This window comes from Pseudophryne corroboree, chromosome 9, assembly GCF_028390025.1.
Source record: "Pseudophryne corroboree isolate aPseCor3 chromosome 9, aPseCor3.hap2, whole genome shotgun sequence".
Lineage (NCBI taxonomy): Eukaryota > Metazoa > Chordata > Amphibia > Anura > Myobatrachidae > Pseudophryne > Pseudophryne corroboree.
The window spans coordinates 344,411,785-344,437,237 of NC_086452.1; the positions used below are offsets into that span (position 1 = coordinate 344,411,785).

General features: G+C 46.3%; 1 protein-coding gene across 2 annotated transcripts in view; it reads right to left on the minus strand.

The window, feature by feature from the left end:
* STAB1 (stabilin 1) overlaps nt 1-25,453 on the minus strand; it is a 605,861-nt gene that overhangs the window by 424,094 nt on the left and 156,314 nt on the right. For both annotated transcript variants that reach the window (XM_063940632.1, XM_063940633.1), the window contains 3 exons: nt 19,123-19,185; nt 17,679-17,792; nt 16,146-16,199 (listed from right to left, as the gene is read on the minus strand). In XM_063940632.1, the coding sequence (XP_063796702.1) occupies nt 16,146-16,199; nt 17,679-17,792; nt 19,123-19,185 (231 nt within the window). The remainder of the gene's footprint in view (nt 1-16,145; nt 16,200-17,678; nt 17,793-19,122; nt 19,186-25,453) is intronic.

The following is a 25,453-nucleotide window of genomic DNA, read 5'->3' on the forward strand; positions in this document are numbered from 1 at the left end:
CCACCCATCCATCCTGCAGACATAAGTCCAGCTTGGGATCGGGATCCTCCTGATACTGCTGGCAAATGGATTTTTTGCCTCACCACTGCCCAGCCTGGCTGCTGTGTAACCGCTGCTCTCCACTGCGGTGTGGGGACGGAAGGAGACGCCGCTGCTCTACTCCACCTATGCCTACCTCTACTGGTTAGTCACCTCCATCTACCCTGCACCCGTTTGGCCTGGAGGTTGGCCCCGGCTCCTGCTGTCCCTCCGAACCACAATTAGATTGCCGTCCTCCCCACTCCCCATCTACACGCCTTGGAAATTCTGAGGAGGTGATAGGATAGCTCTGCGCACACTGCTGCCTAGGATCACATCTCCGCTCCGGATATCAGCCTTGGTCCTGGCTGGGGAGCCTCCGCACCTCTCCCACTCTCTGAGTGATGTAACCAACATGCAGCTACTCTGAATCTACGTCTCTAGTATGTGAGGCCCACTTCATCCTTTACTACTCGGGCCCCCTGCGCTTTGTGGCCACCCCTTCTCATACGACGTCCCTGCATGGAAAAGTTCCTGATACCCCTGCCCGTAATGTCCACAGGCACTACCCAGCAATCTCGAGAGGACACTCCCTGTGGCGACTCATCTGATTCCAACCGCTCGACCGCACGCTCATTATCTCAACGTTCTCGTAAATCACGACCACTTGTAAAGCAACCTAAAATGAAACATAAGGACTTACTAGCGGTCTTGGGTCCACTCCTTGATGAGAAGTTGGCGGGCATCAAAGAAGCCATAGAGTCCTCCTCGACCCTGCTCAACCAACACTCCACCCGCCTCGATGAAGCGGAACAAAGGATATCGACTCTGGAAGACAACTTGGAGGAAGCGCAACGTTCCTTACAAGTCAAGCAACAAGAGGTCTCTGACCTCTCGGAGAAGCTAGATGACCTCGAAAATCGCAGTAAGCGTAACAATTTGAGGGTCATCGGCATCCCAGAGTCGATAAAAGGCCAAGAGCTCATCGACCTCCTTTCAACAGGCATTCCGGAACAACTATCCATGGACCTAAAAGGAGTCCCTCTCGTCATCGAAAGAGCCCACAGGCTAGGGCCTGATCGCAAAACCTCCTCTGGGCGCCCTCGCCCAGTCATAATGAGACTCCTGAACTATGCTGATAAGTCGAGACTCCTTGACCGCTACCACAAGACGGCTGGCCTCTCAGTCAACGGTGACCGTCTCCTCATTTTTCAGGACTTCTCAGCTTTGGTGGCCGCGAGGCGCAGGGAGTTTGCCCCTATCTGCAAACATCTATTTGAGGCAAGGATCTCCTTACTTTATCCAGCTCGTCTCAGAGTTTTTGAGGATGGCAGGCCGCGGTTCTTTGAGGATCCCGAAGAGGCCCGACGGCATTTCCCTCTAGTCAACACCTAAACGAGATGTGACTTTGCCAGCTGATGATTCCTTGTCACCCGAGCCTACGCTTACATACGTATTGCCCTGAGGGTGTTTATCACACACTCTCGATTTGTGTTTCTTTCTTTTTTTTTTTGATGTTGCTTTGTTGTATCTTATTGATGTTCTTGTTACAGTTTGTGTATTTTGTTAGCTGTATCTGCCTAGGCCGGGACCCCTTCACTCCATTGGTGGGGGAGTCCCCCCCCCCCCCCGCTCGCTGGGACGGGATGGGACCCTATCGTATTCTTTATATTTTGTCACTTACATTTTTCCCGGTAGGGGTGTGTTGATATGTCCTCTGACGCCCACCCTCTATCTTATGTAGACGGTAACCCAAATATTACGTCACTTCACGTTATATCTTGGAATGTAGAGGGTCTTAATCATCCGGTCAAACGGAAAAAGGTGATATCTCACCTGAAACGCATGTCTCCCCATATTGTCTTTCTCCAAGAGACGCATTGGCTAGATAACCCTAAACACACCTTACGTGCCCCTTGGATCGGAGAATGTATCTCATCTCCATATCACTCTAAATCTAGGGGGGTAGCGATACTATTTCACGCCAATCTTCAATATTCGGTGATTAGGAAACTCTGTGACCCTGAGGGTAGATTCCTATTACTAGATGTAGGCATTAACAACATCGTGTATACCCTTCTTAATGTTTATGCACCTAATGTTTCACCTGACTCCTCCTTCGCAGATCTTCTAACGATTCTTTTTAACTGGGGCAGCCAGAACCTAATTGTCGGTGGGGATTTCAATCTGGTTATCGACCCATCCATGGACAGATCTGGGGTAAGTTCCACCACTCATTCATCCTCTGCTCGACTGCTTTCCTCCTTCTGCACTCAACTAGACCTTCTAGATCCCTGGCGCATCCTTCACCCCACCCAGAGAGACTTCTCTTTCTTCTCACACCCGCACTCCTCTCACTCTCGAATAGACTACATTTTTACTGTCACTGATCTTCTCCCCAAAGTTTCTTACAGCTCCATTGAGAATATTATCATATCCGATCATGCCCCGATCTCTCTTCACATCCGACTAACTCTACCCCCGCGTAGTGTCCCTAGGTGGTGCTTCCCTGCATGCTTACGCCAGTCTGCAGACTTTCTTCTCCATCTTAAACAGTCCTGGCTCAACTACGTTCTGGATAATGGTGATCAAACCTTGGATTCACCAATATTCTGGGGCGCGGCCAAGGCCGTCCTTCGAGGCAACATTATGTCCTACACTAATTCTAAACGGAAGAAGTTTTCTTCCCAACTACAGACTTTAAGCACTACTCTCACCTCCGCTTACAGGCGATACACCCAATATGACACCCCCGCACATAAAGAAGCTTACCTTTCCGCTAAACTTATCTATGACACATTCCTCACGGAACGAGCCCAATTATCTTACGATTACCAACGAAACAGATTTCACAGGTGGGGCAACAAGTCGGGTAAACTGCTGGCCAATCTCATCAAAGGCCCTAAATCCCGCACATGGGTTAATGCCATCAATAGCTCGGGCACATTGACTACTGACCCCGAAACTATATGCACTGAATTCAGGAACTTTTATCAATCTCTGTACGCCAGGGGCCCTGATAACCTAGAGGCCAATCACTCCTTTTTGGAAGCCGCTGCCCTCCCAGTCCTGACCCAGGAGGAGAGAGACTCCCTGGAATGTCCGGTCACGGTCGAGGAGGTGGCTGAAGTCATCAAGACTTTACCTAATAATAAAAGCCCGGGTCCTGATGGCTTTGGCGCAGAATTTTATAAGATGCTACGGGACGAAATAGCCCCCACTCTTACATCTCTTTATAATCACATTCTCACCTCCAAAACCACGCCACTTAGATTCAACAAAGCAACTATAATAGTTCTGGCAAAGCCTGGCAAAGACCCTTCCCTACCCAGTTCTTACAGACCGATTTCCTTACTCAATCAAGACTTCAAGATCCTCACGAAATTGATGGCCAACAGATTACAACCTTGCCTCTCCCGTATTGTGTCACCCGCACAGATGGGCTTTATTAAAAACCGACAATCTGTACAGGGCATCAGAACCGCCTTGGCGGCCATCATTCACTCACGCTCTCACAATAATACGGATAACGTTATGATAAATCTTGATGCGGAAAAGGCTTTTGACAAAATTGCTTGGCCTCATTTAACAAGGGTTTTGGTTCATCAGCAATTCGGTGAGAACTTCTGCGGTCTTGTCAATTCTCTTTATAACAATCCCTCTGCACAGGTGGTAGTTAATAATATTCCCTCATCCCCGTGGGAATGTCAGGAAAATATGTATAAATGTGAAGAGAGCCAACGTAAATACATGCAATATTTATTAATAATAAAATGGGTTTAAGACATATATACCGGTATGAAAATAATATTAAAAAGAGTCACATTATAGTTTACTCATAATGTCTGATAATAGCTCGTGGTTAATACTGAAATGGCGGACGTATCCTTGATGGTGAAAGTCCGTATTCCACTTAATATAGTTGATTTCTATTAAACAGACAGAAGAACAAGGTGCACGGATACTTTCCCAATTGGGTGTATGTCCCTCGGTTAAAACAAATCTCAATACCTCTAGCCTATAGCCTTGATGCAGAGTCAGCGATATACTGTTTAAAGGTGCTGGAAAGAGGCAGTCAAATGGTTTTTCTTAATATTTGCATATGACATTAATTCAATGAAAAGTTGTTATTTTTCTTTGCAAGGAGTGGGGGTGGTATACTAGATGGTGTATTAGATATGAGAACAAGACATAGGGGGCCATTCCAAGTTGATCGTAGCTGTGCTAAATTTAGCACAGCTACGATCAGGCACTCAGACATGCGGGGGGGATGCTCAGCACAGGGCTAGTCCGCCCCGCATGTCAGTGCCGCCCCCCCCCCCCGCAGAAATGCTAAAGCATCGCACAGCAGCGATGCTTTTGCATCTCAGGAGTTACTCCTGCCAGCGCAGCTCCTGCGGCTGGCTGGGAGAACCTATTCACTGCCCCGGGACGCAGCGGCTGTGTGTGGTGTCACGCAGCCGCCGAGGCCCGCCCCCCCAACAGTCCGGCCACGCCTACATTGCCCGGACCACGCCCCCTAAACGGCGGCTTAACGCCGCCGTCCATACCCCTCCCATCCAGCAACCGCCTCTGCCTCAGAGGCGATCGCTAGGCAACGACGGCTGGCATGCATCGGCGCACTGCAGCGCTGGCTCATGTGCAGTTCCAACCCGATCGCTGCGCTGCGAAAAACTGCAGCGAGCGATCGGGTCGGAATGACCCCCATAATACAATAAGCATTTCCCCCCTATACTAAACAGAGGAATTAATATTTGTATTTTTCAAACCATTACCGATTCTTCTACTTTGCTGATACTCTAAGAGTTTCTCTGTACAGTTGTGATTTTCTGCTCTGCGTATCCGTATGATTACAGTGATATACAGTATTGACAAATAACCAGACTTGTAGAACCGGCGATCTGCGCTGCTGTCTATTTGCTACATAGCAAGGGTATATAATCAGTTAAGATATTAATCTGATTAGTATAGGGTATCAGTACCCCACATGATATTTAGCATTATATAATAACACTTCGCTAAGCTTGCCATTCTGAGAACCATCTCATAGCTCAAACCTATCTGCATATGAGCAATTATGTTTTTTTATATATATGTAATGTCTGTGTTTTTTCTGTCTGTTTGTCTTTTGATATACTCACCCCACTTTTTTAATAGATCTAATAAAAGTTAATTTTTAAATATATCATACAACATAAGAGTGCCCCCAAAACCAGAGAGTTTCTTTATCTTTCCTTTGTATCATATCACCTGACTCTCCGGGATGAGAAATTTCATAGAATAAATACAGACACTTGAGTAAATTATTGTGGATCAGCTAGTGATGAGCACCGGAAATTTTTCGGGTTTTGTGTTTTGGTTTTGGGTTCGGTTCCGCGGCCGTGTTTTGGGTTCGAACGCGTTTTGGCAAAACCTCACCGAATTTTTTTTGTCGGATTCGGGTGTGTTTTGGATTCGGGTGTTTTTTTCAAAAAACCCTAAAAAACAGCTTAAATCATAGAATTTGGGGGTCATTTTGATCCCAAAGTATTATTAACCTCAATAACCATAATTTCCACTCATTTTCAGTCTATTCTGAACACCTCACAATATTATTTTTAGTCCTAAAATTTGCACCGAGGTCGCTGGATGACTAAGCTCAGCGACCCAAGTGGCCGACACAAACACCTGGCCCATCTAGGAGTGGCACTGCAGTGTCACGCAGGATGGCCCTTCAAAAAACTACTCCCCAAACAGCACATGACGCAAAGAAGAAAAAAAAGAGGCGCAATGAGGTAGCTGTGTGACTAAGATAAGCGACCCTAGTGGCCGACACAAACACCTGGCCCATCTAGGAGTGGCACTGCAGTGTAGCGCAGGATGGCCCTTCCAAAAAACACCCCCCAAACAGCACATGACGCAAAGAAAAAAAGAGGCGCAATGAGGTAGCTGTGTGACTAAGCTAAGCGACCCTAGTGGCCGACACAAACACCTGGCCCATCTAGGAGTGGCACTGCAGTGTCACGCAGGATGGCCCTTCAAAAAACTACTCCCCAAACAGCACATGACGCAAAGAAGAAAAAAAAGATGCGCAATGAGGTAGCTGTGTGACTAAGATAAGCGACCCTAGTGGCCGACACAAACACCTGGCCCATCTAGGAGTGGCACTGCAGTGTCACGCAGGATGGCCCTTCCAAAAAACACCCCCCAAACAGCACATGACGCAAAGAAAAAAAGAGGCGCAATGAGGTAGCTGTGTGACTAAGATAAGCGACCCAAGTGGCCGACACAAACACCTGGCCCATCTAGGAGTGGCACTGCAGTGTCACGCAGGATGGCCCTTCCAAAAAACACCCCCCAAACAGCACATGACGCAAAGAAAAAAAGAGGCGCAATGAGGTAGCTGTGTGACTAAGCTAAGCGACCCTAGTGGCCGACACAAACACCTGGCCCATCTAGGAGTGGCACTGCAGTGTCACGCAGGATGGCCCTTCAAAAAACTACTCCCCAAACAGCACATGACGCAAAGAAGAAAAAAAAGATGCGCAATGAGGTAGCTGTGTGACTAAGATAAGCGACCCAAGTGGCCGACACAAACACCTGGCCCATCTAGGAGTGGCACTGCAGTGTCACGCAGGATGGCCCTTCCAAAAACTACTCCCCAAACAGCACATGACGCAAAGAAAAATGAAAGAAAAAAGAGGTGCAAGATGGAATTGTCCTTAAGCCCTCCCACCCACCCTTATGTTGTATAAACAGGACATGCACACTTTAACCAACCCATCATTTCAGTGACAGGGTCTGCCACACGACTGTGACTGAAATGACGGGTTGGTTTGGACCCCCACCAAAAAAGAAGCAATTAATCTCTCCTTGCACAAACTGGCTCTACAGAGGCAAGATGTCCACCTCATCATCATCCTCCGATATATCACCGTGTACATCCCCCTCCTCACAGATTATCAATTCGTCCCCACTGGAATCCACCATCTCAGCTCCCTGTGTACTTTGTGGAGGCAATTGCTGCTGGTGAATGTCTCCACGGAGGAATTGATTATAATTCATTTTAATGAACATCATCTTCTCCACATTTTCTGGATGTAACCTCGTACGCCGATTGCTGACAAGGTGAGCGGCGGCACTAAACACTCTTTCGGAGTACACACTTGTGGGAGGGCAACTTAGGTAGAATAAAGCCAGTTTGTGCAAGGGCCTCCAAATTGCCTCTTTTTCCTGCCAGTATAAGTACGGACTGTCTGACGTGCCTACTTGGATGCGGTCACTCATATAATCCTCCACCATTCTTTCAATGGGGAGAGAATCATATGCAGTGACAGTAGACGACATGTCCGTAATCGTTGTCAGGTCCTTCAGTCCGGACCAGATGTCAGCATCAGCAGTCGCTCCAGACTGCCCTGCATCACCGCCAGCGGGTGGGCTCGGAATTCTGAGCCTTTTCCTCGCACCCCCAGTTGCGGGAGAATGTGAAGGAGGAGATGTTGACAGGTCGCGTTCCGCTTGAGTTGACAATTTTGTCACCAGCAGTTCTTTGAACCCCAGCAGACTTGTGTCTGCCGGAAAGAGAGATCCAAGGTAGGTTTTAAATCTAGGATCGAGCACGGTGGCCAAAATGTAGTGCTCTGATTTCAACAGATTGACCACCCGTGAATCCTTGTTAAGCGAATTAAGGGCTCCATCCACAAGTCCCACATGCCTAGCGGAATCGCTCTGTGTTAGCTCCTCCTTCAATGTCTCCAGCTTCTTCTGCAAAAGCCTGATGAGGGGAATGACCTGACTCAGGCTGGCAGTGTCTGAACTGACTTCACGTGTGGCAAGTTCAAAAGGTTGCAGAACCTTGCACAACGTTGAAATCATTCTCCACTGCGCTTGAGACAGGTGCATTCCACCTCCTATATCGTGCTCAGTTGTATAGGCTTGAATGGCCTTTTGCTGCTCCTCCAACCTCTGAAGCATATAGAGGGTTGAATTCCACCTCGTTACCACTTCTTGCTTCAGATGATGGCAGGGCAGGTTCAGGCGTTTTTGGTGGTGCTCCAGTCTTCTGTACGTGGTGCCTGTACGCCGAAAGTGTCCCGCAATTCTTCTGGCCACCGACAGCATCTCTTGCACGCCCCTCTCGTTTTTTAAATAATTCTGCACCACCAAATTCAAGGTATGTGCAAAACATGGGACGTGCTGGAATTTGCCCATATTTAATGCACACACAATATTGCTGGCGTTGTCCGATGCCACAAATCCACAGGAGAGTCCAATTGGGGTAAGCCATTCCGCGATGATCTTCCTCAGTTGCCGTAAGAGGTTTTCAGCTGTGTGCGTATTCTGGAAAGCGGTGATACAAAGCGTAGCCTGCCTAGGAAAGAGTTGGCGTTTGCGAGATGCTGCTACTGGTGCCGCCGCTGCTGTTCTTGCGGCGGGAGTCCATACATCTACCCAGTGGGCTGTCACAGTCATATAGTCCTGAGCCTGCCCTGCTCCACTTGTCCACATGTCCGTGGTTAAGTGGACATTGGGTACAACTGCATTTTTTAGGACACTGGTGAGTCTTTTTCTGAGGTCTGTGTACATTTTCGGTATCGCCTGCCTAGTGAAATGGAACCTAGATGGTATTTGGTACCGGGGACACAGTACCTCCAACAAGTCTCTAGTTGGCTCTGCAGTAATGATGGATACCGGAACCACGTTTCTCACCGCACAGGATGCCAAGGCCTCAGTTATCCGCTTTGCAGCAGGATGACTGCTGTGATATTTCATCTTCCTCGCAAAGGACTGTTGGACAGTCAATTGCTTGGTGGAAGTAGTAAAAGTGGTCTAACGACTTCCCCTCTGGGATGACCATCGACTCCCAGCAGCAACAACAGCAGCGCCAGCAGCAGTAGGCGTTACACGCAAGGTTGCATCGGAGGAATCCCAGGCAGGAGAGGACTCGTCAGAATTGCCAGTGACATGGCCTGTAGGACTATTGGCATTCCTGGGGAAGGAGGAAATTGACACTGAGGGAGTTGGTGGGGTGGTTTGCGTGAGGCTTGGTTACAAGAGGAAGGGATTTACTGGTCAGTGGACTGCTTCCGCTGTCGCCCAAAGTTTTTGAACTTGTCACTGACTTATGATGAATGCGCTGCAGGTGACGTATAAGGGAGGATGTTCCGAGGTGGTTAACGTCCTTACCCCTACTTATTACAGCTTGACAAAGGCAACACACGGCTTGACAAATGTTGTCCGCATTTCTGTTGAAATACTTCCACACCGAAGAGCTGATTTTTTTGGTATTTTCACCAGGCATGTCAATGGCCCTATTCCTCCCACGGACAACAGGTGTCTCCCCGGGTGCCTGACTTAAACAAACCACCTCACCATCAGAATCCTCCTGGTCAATTTCCTCCCCAGCGCCAGCAACACCCATATCCTCCTCATCCTGGTGTACTTCAACACTGACATCTTCAATCTGACTATCAGGAACTGGACTGCGGGTGCTCCTTCCAGCACTTGCAGGGGGCGTGCAAATGGTGGAAGGCGCATGCTCTTCACGTCCAGTGTTGGGAAGGTCAGGCATCGCAAACGACACAATTGGACTCTCCTTGTGGATTTGTGATTTCAAAGAACGCACAGTTCTTTGCTGTGCTTTTGCCAGCTTGAGTCTTTTAATTTTTCTAGCGAGAGGCTGAGTGCTTCCATCCTCATGTGAAGCTGAACCACTAGCCATGAACATAGGCCAGGGCCTCAGCCGTTCCTTGCCACTCCGTGTGGTAAATGGCATATTGGCAAGTTTACGCTTCTCCTCCGACAATTTTATTTTAGATTTTTGAGTCCTTTTTTTACTGATATTTGGTGTTTTGGATTTTACATGCTCTGTACTATGACATTGGGCATCGGCCTTGGCAGACGACGTTGATGGCATTTCATCGTCTCGGCCATGACTAGTGGCAGCAGCTTCAGCACGAGGTGGAAGTCGATCTTGATCTTTCCCTATTTTTGGAACCTCAACATTTTTGTTCTCCATATTTTAATAGGCACAACTAAAAGGCACCTCAGGTAAACAATGGAGATGGATGGATACTAGTATACTTATGGATGGACGAGCGACTGCCGACACAGAGGTAGCTACAGCCGTGGACTACCGTACTGCGTCTGCTGCTAATATAGACTGGATGATAATGATATAAAATATATATATATATCACTACTGCAGCCGGACAGGTATATATTATATAATGACGGACCTGCTGGACACTGTCAGCACTGCAGACTCCTAAAGTAAGCTACTAGTATCAAGAAGATAGAAAAAAAAAAAACACCACAGGTAGGTGGTATACAATTATGGATGGACGAGCGACTGCCGACACAGAGGTAGCTACAGCCGTGGACTACCGTACTGCATCTGCTGCTAATATAGACTGGATGATAATGATATAAAAAATATATATATATCACTACTGCAGCCGGACAGGTATATATTATATAATGACGGACCTGCTGGACACTGTCAGCACTGCAGACTCCTAAAGTAAGCTACTAGTATCAAGAAGATAGAAAAAAAAAAAACACCACAGGTAGGTGGTATACAATTATGGATGGACGAGCGACTGCCGACACAGAGGTAGCTACAGCCGTGGACTACCGTACTGCGTCTGCTGCTAATATAGACTGGATGATAATGATATAAAAAATATATATATATCACTACTGCAGCCGGACAGGTATATATTATATAATGACGGACCTGCTGGACACTGTCAGCACTGCAGACTCCTAAAGTAAGCTACTAGTATCAAGAAGATAGAAGAAAAAAAAACACAACAGGTAGGTGGTATACAATTATGGATGGACGAGCGACTGCCGACACAGAGGTAGCTACAGCCGTGGACTACCGTACTGCGTCTGCTGCTAATATAGACTGGATGATAATGATATAAAAAATATATATATATCACTACTGCAGCCGGACAGGTATATATTATATAATGACGGACCTGCTGGACACTGTCAGCACTGCAGACTCCTAAAGTAAGCTACTAGTATCAAGAAGATAGAAAAAAAAACACAACAGGTAGGTGGTATACAATTATGGATGGACGAGCACTGCCGACACAGAGGTAGCTACAGCCGTGGACTACCGTACTGCATCTGCTGCTAATATAGACTGGATGATAATGATATAAAAAATATATATATATCACTACTGCAGCCGGACAGGTATATATTATATAATGACGGACCTGCTGGACACTGTCAGCACTGCAGACTCCTAAAGTAAGCTGCTAGTATCAAGAAGATAGAAAAAAAAAAAACACCACAGGTAGGTGGTATACAATTATGGATGGACGAGCGACTGCCGACACAGAGGTAGCTACAGCCGTGGACTACCGTACTGCGTCTGCTGCTAATATAGACTGGATGATAATGATATAAAAAATATATATATATCACTACTGCAGCCGGACAGGTATATATTATATAATGACGGACCTGCTGGACACTGTCAGCAGAATGCGTTTATAGAATAAAAACACCACACGACGAGTGTTTAACTTTTTCAGGCAGACAATCACAATATACTGGTGGTCAGTGGTCACTGGTCAGTCACACTGGCAGTGGCACTCTGGCAGCAAAAGTGTGCACTGTTAATGTACTCCTGCTATAACTGCTCCCCAGTCTCCCCCACAATTAAGCTGTGTGAGCAGTGAGCACTCAGCACAGTCAGATATACATAGATGATGCAGCACACTGAGGCTGAGCACAGATATGGTATACTGTGTCACTGTGTATCGTTTTTTTTCAGGCAGAGAACGGATTATATTAAATAATAATAAAACTGCACTGGTGGTCACTGGTCAGTCACTAGTAAACTCTGCACTCTCTGAGTACTCCTAAGCTCCAGTAAATCAAGTGTCTCACTCTCACTCTCTATCTATTTCTATTTTAAACGGAGAGGACGCCAGCCACGTCCTCTCCCTATCAATCTCAATGCACGTGTGAAAATGGCGGCGACGCGCGGCTCCTTATATAGAATCCGAGTCTCGCGATAGAATCCGAGCCTCGCGAGAATCCGACAGCGGGATGATGACGTTCGGGCGCGCTCGGGTTAACCGAGCAAGGCGGGAAGATCCGTGTCTGCCTCGGACCCGTGTAAAAAGGCTGAAGTTCGGGGGGTGTTCGGATTCCGAGGAACCGAACCCGCTCATCACTATGGATCACATCACAAATTCCTACCCTGTGTAGGGAATAATCATTACCTGTGCTTGGTTTCTCCCAATCTCCCCTTTCCCTCAAAAGCAAGGTACAAAACAGCAAACATCACACGACTTAGGGCCTAATTCAGTAAGGATTGCAAATTCCGCTAAACCGCCCTTATCATGCACCCGTCACACCCATCATTCGCGCTGCTGCACCTGTTTTGACCCCACGACGCTCCATCTTCCATGCCTTGGAAACGGAGCATTGCCACCCCCTTTTCACCCCCCCCCCCCCCCCAAACGCCTCTGCCTGGTAGGCTGGCAGAGGTGATCACATTTCCTGTGGAGTCCCGCAGAAAATGCGGGCGCGTGTGCAGGACGGGCCCTGCGCATGCGCCCGCATCCTTTTAGCATTGCGTATTGCGATCCAACCTGAATCGGGCCCTTAGGTTTGCCTTTCTTTCCAACTAAATTCTGCAGAGGGCTTTTAATTATTCACTAGGAATCATCCAATTTATCCCAGTTAGAAAAACAATTAGAAAACTATTTTCCACAAACACTATGGTAAAATGATCTGCAGATTATTTGCAGAAGTGCAAGCCTTGTGGCCATGCTCTCTGGTTTATACAGATGAGCATTTGCTATTTCTTTTCAGTATATGTGTTCTTTGGGTATTGTCCATTAGCTCCTGAAACCCCCCTCAAATCACTTAACTGGCCACAATTTGTACACATCGAACAAAATAGGAATGATGCATGAAATCTGCATATCAAGCAGAGCTTTACACCAGGCTAATACACAGTGCCCATCACGCTGTACTCTATCCCAACAATTTAGCAGCTATTTGTTATTTTCCAGGCATAGGAATAGCACAGACACATCCAAAGTTCTCATAAGGTGCTGGAAATAGAAAGCTCACAGACGGACGTGCTTTAGACAGTATTTTACATGGTTAAGTGCAGAAGTTAAACAATTACACATGATCATTAAGGGACAATCAATATCAGTCTATGATCAAATTACTTTGTTAGATGTGTGAATTGCAGGAAGGATATAGGCCCAGATTTATCAAGCCTTGGAGAGTGATAAATAGCACGGTGATAAAGTACCAACCAATCAGCTCCTGTCATTTTTCAAACACAGTCTGTAACATGGAAGTTAGGAGCTTATTGGTTGGTACTTTATCACTGTGCTATTTATCACTCTGCAAGGCTTGATAAATGGGGGCCATAGTACACTACTGTCACAGGTAGTCAGGTGAGAGGCAAGAGATTAGGCCTGATCTGTCCATTCATGTTCACCAACCCCACCTACAGATTCCTACCTCATAAATGTACATGTCTGCAGCTCACCCGGGGCAGAACTACCATTGGTGCAGCAGATGCATTGCACCGGGCCCCTGAGGTCTAAGGGATCAACTACTGCCCTTTTGAGCAATGTTGGATGAATGACCCAGTGCAGAGAGCAGGGTGGATACCACTGCCTGAGGGACCTGCTCCTTACCTTAGGGAGGCAGTGCTGACCTTGTGTGTGCTGGACTGATAGAGGTGTCCTGCCACCTATCAGCGCTGATGATCACAGCCACATACTGCCTCTACTTAACAGACAGCTGTACACTTTTCTCTGATTCACTGCTGTCTGTGAATTAAAGGCAGCTCACAATCAGTGTAACTGGAACTGTCAGAGTCTGCCTGACCAAGTGCCAAACTGAGTAAAGAACAATGGGTGGGGACCCCTGTCACAAACAGAGCAGAGGTCGCTGTGTTGCTGCTCCCACCAAGGTACATGCCCCCTGTACTCATCACCATGCAGGACAGTGTGCTTGTACCCCTGTCACCCACTGCTTCTCTTTGTCACCCTCTCCCTGTCACTCGCTGCCTTCCCCTGTCACTCACTGCCTCCCCCTCTCACCACTCCCTCCCTCTTCCTTCTGCTGTCACCCTCTGCCTCCCCTTGCCTTACATTGTCACCCTCTGCCTCTATATGTGCACCTCTGCCTCCAACTGACTTACGCTGTCACCCTGTGCCTCTCCATGTCAGCCATTGTTGTGTGGCATATTGTGAACTTGGGTTGGGGTGGAGGAAGGGGGCACAAATTATATTTTAGCACCTGGGCCTACCACTCACAAGTTCTGCCACTGGTTCATACAGTTTGCAGTAAAAAATAGGGAGACAGACCAAAGCTCCAGAAAGTAGCACACGCGTGACTTTTACAGTATTCTGGTTTGACCCTCGATATTCTGAAAATGCTTTTCTTGTGCAATGAAATAGTCTTAATCCTACCAGGAGCAGGGGCGGATTTAGGGGTTAAGGAGCCCCTAGGCACAATCTTAAAGGCCACCCCCCAACTGCCTAATTTTTATATTTTTATTGATTGGTTATAATCCCTCATTTGATGATAGCCAATTTAATAGAATAGTAAAGAAAAAGTGACTAACTATAACAAAAAATATATATTTTTAATTATGTATACATATTAACTAAGTAGGACATCTTCCAGGGGCAGTATGTGCATGTCCTACCTGTGTACACTCCATTCAAGATGGCATATGGTACAGTACAGTGGAAATATTTTGCAGTTACTGATACTTTTTGGGCTGACAGTACCAACACAAACATCAAAGTGCTGCCCCCAAACAAGTGCCACCCCTAGGCACGTGCCTAATGGGAAATTTGCCACTGAATCCTACTGTGGTTTTAGCTGCGCCCCTAGCCACACCTCCTGTTCTGGAATCAGAAAACAAAAAGGTGGCAATTCTATATAAATGTAAGTTGGGAGTGGGAATTAAGTGACAGAGGAAGGAGCTCTAAGTTACAATGCCTTCCGTTACCAAAAGCATAAAACTTATATTGGCCCTGGCAGACATTAGCTGCAAATGTCAAAACAATAGATTTAACAGAAAATACATTTTGGGCCCTATGCAACATTCCAATATTTGTGGCACAGCTGTTTCCTCAGTATACCTGCAAATATTAAGTATCACCCTAATGTATGAAGGAAGGACCACAAAAGATATTTCCGATAAGCGATAACTGCTTCATATAACTGCTCCATTTCTGGCACCCGCTACAGTTCCAATAGGTTTCTGTGTGGGTTGCAAAGGTGTCAGATTACCAAGATCAGGAATGCAAAGCATTCTGGGGCAGGACCCCAGCAGCTAATGTCATCTGAATCTGGCGTTTGCCGCTGTACCCTATAGGCTACATTTTGCAAAAATGACCAGGATAGGGTTCCTCCAGAACCACCCCAGCAGTAGCTCCTGCACATGCGTGGTCAGCAGGCTGCGCATTTGTAGTAGCTCTGCGGAGGCACAAAACTCAAGTGAAGTGATGCGATCAATTCATTTCTAACATATAGCAGGGACGGCTTCCATCTGTGTTATGATACATTCAGACCAGGGCCGGTTCAGGGGCTTTTTGCGCCCTGGGTGGCAATATGGGTGTGGCTTCATACAGGGGGCGTGGTCAGTTACCCCCCTTGTACAGTAGTAGCGCCGCTGAAATGATGTGCGGTGCGCGTCTAGTTCCCTTCGTGGAGAGGACCTTTGCTGTGCGGTGTGCGATGACGGAAACGTCTAGTTTCCCTTCACAGCGGGCAGCGGCAGTGGGACACAGCGGGCAGCGGGTGGCACAGCAGCAGCGGATCTTGCCCTGGTGCGGCGCCTTCCGGATGGCGCCGGCACCCTCCGGAAGGCGGCGCCCTGGGCAAAAGTCTTGCTTGCCCGTGGCAAGATCCGCTACTGATTCAGAGGAATGCTAATGCAGATAAGAAATTACAATTATCGGTTCTAAAACCCAATGTTTGGAACATGCAACCCTTAGTATTTTCTGGATGAAAACTATGTTGATAAAATGGAGAACTTGAGTCTCTTCTGTAATACCAGGTCACATTGTTGCATTAGTGTTACTGCAAATAATTAATCTAGAATTATGAAAATATAAAACACAAATACTTACAGCAGCTATGGATGATATATGATACTTAACCAGTTCCAAAAGTTTACGTTTACCCTGAAAGTTGAATTAACAAAACATCTTATTTATTAATTTACACATGGGGCAAATGTTTAGTAATATACAAAATAAAAACAAACAGGGCAACTCATAACGCTATAAGATGTAATATAAAAAATGCTGATTTTTGACACATTTAAAGTAAACATATAAAACATTTTTAATGACTGCACACCATGAAGAAGTGGCACTCACTGGTACGGTTATCTAAACAGGTTAATATCACCATTTTAGGCTGATAGTCATTATTGTGCTATCCAATTATAGCCCTTTTTATATAGCCAAAAAAAGCACCAGTTTTCAGGCGATAACACACGGGATACAGGAGAATTTCCCAGACGCAAGTGTTATCACGGAAAAAAAGTAATCTACAGTAAGGTTGGTTTTCGGGGATTTTGCTTTAAGTGCCTGATGCATGCAAAGCATAATCCCTGATAAGTGAAGGATTCTCAGGGGTAAGTGGACAGACTATGGGGGATCCATTAGTCGCTGTAATTTACCGAGGCTAATTGGATACCCCAATGAGAGTTTTGTTTCACCAGGAAAAAAAGAGATTTCAAAATATGTATTTTTCAGATTGTCATTTCATTTTGTCATTGTAATGTATCACCTATACTAATCCTTATTCTACATTTCATTTGACATCACTAAATTAGAATGAATGCAAATTATTTTAAATGTACAACACATAACTCCTAAAATGATTTTAAGGCATCAAAGCATATTTAATTATGTCTTAGTGGCATTCCTTCTAGGTATATGTTTTACTTGACATATATGACCTATAAAGCAGTGACACTTAACTACTGTGGCCCCAGAGATCCTAAACGTTCTCATTAGTCATAAAAAAAGTACAAATATTTACTAATGATGCAGACAGACATTCGATTTAAAAAAAAAATATATATATATATATTGTCATATGTCAACTTGTTATGACACAATTGAATTCACACTCATATATGAGCCCTTGTTCCAGGGTTTTCCTTCTTGAAAATACCCAAAAAGTCTCTACACGGTTTGATCTACGGTATTTCATAGTCCTTAACTGTTTCGATTATTTCTAAATGCAGTATTGGCACAGAAAATACACTGTGGTGCTCTACAGTACATTCAGTAATATATCCCAATGGCTGAGATTCACTGGGGAAACTCCATTCAGCTTACTAATACTGATGCTTCAGCAAATATATCTTGTGTCTCATGTCACTCTGCTTATTGTAGTTTAGGCTCAATGATCTGATTTTGACATAATTCTGGGGTATGGGGTACCCTTCTGTCTTACTGACATCTTCATCACTCCTGGCTCTGGCCTTACGTGTCACTCACCAGAATTACTAGATTTGTAGGTTAGTTTAGGGCAAATAATATACAGTATGTGTGTTATAAAAAGTGTAGATAGAAAATAAATCATACAATTACTGACAATGGATTCAATAATACTAAGACGTTTTAGTTCATAGATCAAATACCCACCTCAGTTAATAGATAGATTAACCTGCCATCTCTTAAAGAGTCGATAGCATTATTGCTTGGAACAAATACAGTAAAGGACCCATGCTTATTTAATATTGGAGGAAGACCACAGTTCTGCAAGTACAAATGCAGGGTTATATTTTCAGTGTGTTTTGGAATACAAATATATAAACTATAAAAACAAAAAATGAAGTACTTTATTAACTTAAAAAATATATATTATTATTATTATTAATCTATCACAGCATTGTAGACATGTAAAATGTCAAAGTAGTTTTGGCATCATAATTAAGTACCAGTGACTATTCACAGCATTAATGATAGAGTAGTACTGTGATGTGATAGTCCTCATCAGAAGAACAGTTACTCTCATCTCAAGTGCAAAGGCTGCCAGATGAGGATATGTTGGGCATACATTATACAATTATCTGAGCTACCCACCTGATATCGGTCGCACATGCCAAATCGTCCAGCATGTCCATCCAATGCAACATTATAAAGTTACAAAGTTATATATTATATGTATATTATAAAGTTGGCCGCACTGCACTGCCGCGGGCGACCGACATACATTTCCCCGTGACACATGGGAGGAATGCGGACATGTCTCCTCCCCAGTGGATACAGTGATATCTGCTGGGTTACAGTACCAGATAAAATGTCTTTGCCATAAACTGCTATTTAGCATGGGATCGCGGTATAGCTTGACGTACGCACTCTATTGTTTATCTACTATTAGCGGTATTGATGCAGAGAAATACTGCTTTAAACAATGGATGCGGGAGCACAGCTCCACCCCTACCCGTTCCCAACAGCCTCCCTCTCAAGCTGCGGGCAACGAGATCTCCTCTCCCCAGCTACCTGCGACCGCACAGCATCTGTTTCCCATAGAGCGTAGCTGGAGCATGCGTACGCACACTCCCGCTACGGTATGCCTTGACGGGAAAAGAAGCATGCGATGCAAACGCGTCGCAGATGTGTAAGGACACATCTGTATAGTGCCCCTAGTTCATATTATGTAACATTATAACGCCCTCCAAATCATTTTGTACCACAATACAATGAGCAGGTCCAGGGACATAACTAGCTTTATTATAGGCCCCAAAGCAAAAGTTTGTTAGGACCCCTATGTACCACCCATGGTGCAAAATTTACATAACACATGTAACTGTGACAGGGAAGGTAGGCCCTCCTAGCTCTGGACCCCATAGCAGCTGCAGTCCCTGCGCCTATGGTAGCTACACCCTTGGCTAAAACACACATTTACAAACATTAAAACATTACTATAAAAAATCATCTGTTAGCAGATGCCTGTTTCAGCCTCTGACACCCGACATTGATTTAGATTGATTTTCATTGATTTGAAATCAATAAATATTGATGGGAATTGACCTTTAGTAAACATACCACCTAGTGTACAAGTTCCACCTAATATGTACCTCACCTCCAACAAAGTCTCAAATCTGCTGAATTTTTCCGTGTTGGCGAGAATGTCACCGATTGTCCTCTGAAAAAATATACCAACAATCAAGACAGAAGATAAAACACATGCATATTAATAAAATAACATTAACCTTAGCGTAATCGTTACTGTATACCATTATATTACAAATAGTTAACAAAGAGACAATATTATATTGTACCTCGCAGAGAGTTAACAATGATAAGTCTACCATAACTCTCATATTCTGCAGCATGTTACATTGGTTTCCACAGGGAAAACATCGGGGATGTCCCAAAGCAGTTCCTCATGGGAGGGGACGTGCCTTAGCGGATGTGAGAATCCGGCATCCAAAGGAAGCATCCTGGGAGGCAAAAGGTTCAAAGGCATAGAACCTAAGAAATGTGTTCATTGAGGACCACGTAGCCGCCTTGCACAATTGTTCTACGGACATGCCATGGCGGGCCACCCAAGAAGGTCCAACAGACCGAGTAGAATGGGCTTTAATAGCTGCAGGAGCTGGGAGTCCAGCCTGCGCATTAGCTTGCGCAATCACCATTCTAATCCATCTGGCCAAGGATTGCTTATTCGCAGGCCAGCCATGTTTGTGGAAATCAAACAGGACAAAAGGGTACCTGACCTCCTGATAGAGGCAGTCCTCTCCACATATATACGGAGAGCCCTTACCATATCCAAAGAACGCTCTTTGTAAGAAAAGTCTGAAGAGATAAAGGCCGGAACCACAAATCTCTTGGTTAAGGTGAAAAGATGACACTACCTTAGGCAAATAGCCAGGTCAAGTTCGTAGAACTGCCCGGTCGCAGTGAAATACCAGGAAGGGTGGACGACAGGACAAAGCGCCTAAGTCCGACACTCGTCTTGCAGAGGCAATAGCCAGCAAAAACAGGACCTTGCCTGTGAGCCATTTAAGGTCCACTGATTCAAGAGGCTCAAAAGGAGACTCTTGCAGGGCATTCAGTACAACAGACAGGTCCTATGGAGCCACAGGAGGGACACACTGTAGGGAGGCTTAATCCATAGGACACCCTGAGTAAAAGTATGAACGTCAGGTATAGACGCAATTTTTCTCTGAAACCACACCGACAAGGCAGATATACCTTGAGGGAGGCCAGATGAAGACCTAAGTCCAGGCCTCTTTGCAGAAAAGCCAGAATTCTGGAACTTCTGAATCTATAGGCATTGTAATTCTTATCAGCACACCAGGTGAAGTAAGAATTCCAGACCCTGTAATATACCCGGGCAGAGGCCGGTTTACGGGCCTTCAACATAGTTTGAATAACCGCCTCGGAAAATACTTTGGCTCTCAGGAGTGAAGCTTCAAGAGCCACGCCGTCAAAGCAAGCCTGGCAAGGTCTGGGTAGAGACAAGGGCCCTGTACGAGGAGGTCTGGTCGCTGAGGAAGTAGAAGGGGATGCCCTGTCGACAGACCTTGCAGGTCTGAGAATCAAAGCCATCTGGGCCACACTGGAGCGACTAGATGTAGCATTCCTCCTACTTGTTTGAACTTCCATAGGACCCTGGGCAGAAGTGACACTGAAGGGAACACATAGGGCAGCCGAGAGTTCCATGGAACTGCCAGTGTGTCCACGAAACGCTGCTTAAGGATCCCTGGTCTGAGATCCAAAGACCGGTACCTTGTGATTGTGTCGAGACGCCATCAGGTCTACTTCTGGTAGGCCCCATCTGTCAACTAGGAGTTGATAGACTTCTGGATGAAGACTCCACTCTCCGGAGATCACGTCCTGGCGACTGAGGAAGTCCGCTTCCCAGTTTAGGACACCTGGAATGAACACTGCCGATATGGCTGGCAGATGGCGTTCCGCCCAAGAAAGGATTTTTGACACTTCCATTATGCCATGCGGCTTCGAATGCTGCCTTGATGGTTTATGTATGCCACCATGGTGGCGTTGTCTGACTGTACTTGAACAGGCCTGTTCCGTACCAGAGCAGGGCAAGAGATGCATTGAACACTGCCCTCAGCTCCAAAATATTTATTGGGAGGAGTGATTCCTCCTCGATCTAACGACCTTGAAAAGAGTGTTGCTCCAACACCGCTCCCCATCCCCTCAGACTGGCGTCCGTAGTCAGTAGGACCCAGTTGGAGATCCTGAAGGGATGTCCCCTGCTCAATTGCTGGTCCTGGAGCCACCAGGTCAGTGACAGATGAACCTCCGGAGTTACAGAGATCATGTGAGATGTGATCCGATGAGGCAGGTTGTCCCACTTGGAAAGGATCAACCATTTTAGAGGGCGGGAATTAAATTGAGCATACTCTACCATGTCGAAGGCTGACACCATCAGGCCAAGTACTTGCATCTCAGAGTGTATTGACACTCTAGGGCGACAAATGAAGTGTCTTATCCTGTCCTGAAGCTTCAGGACCTGGTCTGGAGACAGGAACAATCTTTGACTGTGTGTGTCCAGGAGTGCCCCAAGGTGCACCATGCTCTGAGCTGGGACCAGCGAGGATTTCTTCCAATTGATTAGCCACCCATGGGCTTGCAGGAAGGTGACTGTCAGTTGCAGATGACTGAGGAGTACTTAATGGGAATTTGCTAGAATCAGCAGGTTGTCCAAGTACGGCAGGATTCTGGCAACGGAGATGTGCCAACATCATGGCCAACACCTTAGTGAAGATCCAAGGAGCCGTAACCAGTCCAAATGGCAGAGCCTGGAATTGGTAGTGAGAGTTGCCAATCGCAAACTGCAGGAACTGCTGATGCAACATGGCAATAGGAATATGCAGATATGCATCCTGTATATCCAGGGATACCATATAGTCTCCGGGTTCGATAGCCAGCACAATCGAGTGCAGTGTTTCCATACAAAACCTGGACACTCTCACAAACTTGTTCAGAGATTTGACTTTGAGTATATGCTGGAAGAACCCATTGGGTTCTGGGACCAGAAACAGGGTCGAGTAGTAACCTCTGCCTCTCTGGGACTGAGGTACCGGCACAACCACTCTGTACTCAGGAGAGATCTCACAACTGCTTGTAGAGCTTTCACCTTTAATGGATCCAAAGGGGTAACCGTCGTGCAAAACTGGCGAGGGGAACGTCTCTTGAAGGAGACAGCGTACTCGTGAGAGACAACTTCCAGTACCCATGCATCTGAAGTAGTCTGTAACCAGTCATGGGCAAACTGTAGAAGTCGGCCTCCCTCCCTGGTGTACCCCAGGGGGAGGCCCACCCCATCATGCAGCAGGCTTGTTATGTTTTGAAGCAGGCTGATGGGCTGCCCAGGATTGTTTCGCCTTGGGCTTAGTGGTTTTGGGAGCACGAGATTGTCTCTGTATGCCTGGCCCTTTGCTTTCTCTCGAGGCTGAAAGAGACGAAAAGTGGTACCTTTTGCCTTCTATGCAGGAGGATTAGTGGTTGGGAGAAAAGCTGTCTTAGCGGCTGTCAATTCAGACATAATTTTATTTAGGTTTTCCCCAAACAAAATGTCCCCAGTGAAGGGAAATACCTCCAAGGTCTTTTTGGAGTCTAGGTCCACTTTCCACGACCTCAACCACAATATGCTGTGAGCCAGGACAGACGTGGTCGACGCCTTGGCTGCCAATACTCCTGCCTCCAAGGATGCCTCCTGAATGTAATAGGTGGTGGTGGTAATGTGAGACAGGTATTGTCTGGCATTGTCAGAAATATCCTCGGGCAGTTCTTCAATACCTTTTGCAGCCTGGGAGGCAGCTATAGTGGGTCTCTAAATAGCCCCTGTAAGGGAGTATATAGATTTCAGGCAACCCGCCACACGTTTATCTGTCGGTTCCTTCAGTGAGGTGACAGTGGTGACAGGCAGAGTGGATGACACCATAAGGCGGGTGACATGAGAATCCACCAGTGGTGGAGTCTCCCATATGTTGCACAACTCTGCAGGAAGAGGATAGCGATCCAAGGGCTGTTTAGGCAAAGGGAATTTCTTCCCTGGATTAGACCAGGGTTCCAGCCTGATGTCCACTAGATGGTCAGAATGGGGTAAAACAGTTTTAACCACCTTCTGCTATTTAAACTTATCAGTTTTTCTTTGTAGGATATGATTAAGAGCAACCACTAAGGTAGGGACATCAATTTGCAAGGGAGAATCCCCAATAACACAGGATTCAGCGTCTGATAGGACTGTATGCTCCCCCTCCTCTTCAGACATCAGAGAGCTTTGTGGATTGTGAGGAGGAAGCAGCCCGCTTAGAGGACCCAGTGACACGGGAGCGACCTGGGGTAGCTTTCTGTCTAACAAGAGACTGATTTAATTGCTACAGTTGGTTAGACAAATTTTCCGCCCAAGGCGGATTAACCATAGGGACAATTTGTGGTAGTGGCATCAGAGGTCCTATAGTGTTCCATCAGTGTACCCAGTAGGTTGGTGAATGCAAACCAGGGTGGCTCACGAGTAGGCGCAGAAGCAGCGGACTGACTGGGAGGTGTATGACAATAAGTACACAGACCATCAAACAACACTTCCCACTCTGGTAAATCCTTGGAGCATGCTCTGCATGATGCAGGAGCTTCCACTGATTTACTGCCCTTTCTGTTAGACATTACGACAAATACATCAACCGGGCTACTTAGTACGATAAAGCCAGACAAAGTACAATACTTGCGGAAAAAAACTGGTATTATGTGACAGTAACACAGTAGAATATACGCATGTGATAAATACTTTATATTCATATATTATGAGACCCAGGCGCATCTAGCCCTTAGGATACAGAATATAGTGACAGTTATATCTGGGAAACAGTGAGAGTGAAACCACACAGCAGATACAGGCACACAGTCACAGGCAATGCAGAAATTATTATTATTAGCACTGGACTAATATATATATATATATATATATATATATGTCAGTAATGCTCGGCACTCAATGCCTCCAAACTAATTGCCCGGGTGCCCTCCGATTACCTTATGGCAGAAATAGCAAACAGCAACGGTTCATAATAGAACTGAAACGTTTACAGCAGCTGGTCTCTGCAGTTTTCATTCCTATACTAAGTCCTGAGTGAGTGCCGCCAGCCGCCGCAAACGAACGGACCAGTGTGCGATCCACAGACCAGAGGACCCAGAGGTAGGATAGGGACAGTTAGTACACCTACCGGGGACCTTGCTATTGTGCCTGAAGGGACCACATTGAGTTGAGATCGGGACTTTCAAATATTCAAAAAAGAGCTTAAACATTTCAGGGCACCTTGAGTTCACCATTAACCCACTGTGTTTTAAACCTGTTTTTCTTTTCAGCATTAGACAGTGACACACTACCAAGCGCTCCATATATACATTAATCATATTATCCATACCTACTGGAGCTGCTGAATTTATAGCGCAGTACCTTTTACCCCTTTTTCTTTCTACAGCACGGTCAGTGACCGGAGGATATATCAGAATACTGGTACAATATATTCTGTATTAGGTACACTCTTTCTCAACTAACGCTGTCTTAGACAAGACATGTAGAATACTCAAGTGTTTAAAAAGTCTCAGCGCTGTGTACAGGCGGCTTTACAAGGGAGACCTTGCCCTGCAATCCCAGAGACCAGCAGCAGCTATACTCAGAAGATGGCGCCCAGTGTCTCAGCAAGGGAATGAGGGAGAGTATGAGACAGCTCCAGGGTGGGAAATCTGCGAGGAGATGGCGCCCTGGGCCGGGGGAGGGGCTACAGGTCAAGTGTCACCTCCCCTATGCTGGACTTCCACCCCGGGTACTTTGAGCCTTATTAAAAGGGGTGTTAGTACCAGGGATGTGCAGTGAGTTAAATGGCTCAGGAGGCACTAGCTGGCACCAGAGCCAGATTTACACACAGTATATGAGCCAAAGGGTGCATGTGGGCATTATACACAGGTGCAGCAGTATAAACTCCTGTAAATTTGCTGAGTTTTGATCAGAGAAGTGCGGAAAAGACACTTTTTACTCCAGAGTTTTGGCTATAAAAATTATTAGAATAATGCAAAGAAGATATTTCAAATAAATTCTTTGTATTTTTCAAAACTTTGGCACAAACGTTAGTATGACAGGAAAGGCTCTGCCTCACATGCTCATCCAACTGCACGTCACTGGTTAGGACACCCGACCTGTACTCAGATGCCCCGGTGGTCTAGTGGGGTCCCTGCCCAGTGACAGTGTCCACGCCAGCGCCACGACCCGTCTCCCTAGGTCCCGGACAGAACGCAATTTAATAGCGGGGCCCGCCTGGGGGACCCTCTTACCTCCTCCCCGTAGCAGCCACGTGAACCAGGAGAGTGGACTGCGACTCTGTGCCTACGTCGGGACTTCTCAGTTGCAAGTACCCGGGAACCAGGCCGCAGGAGTATGCAAC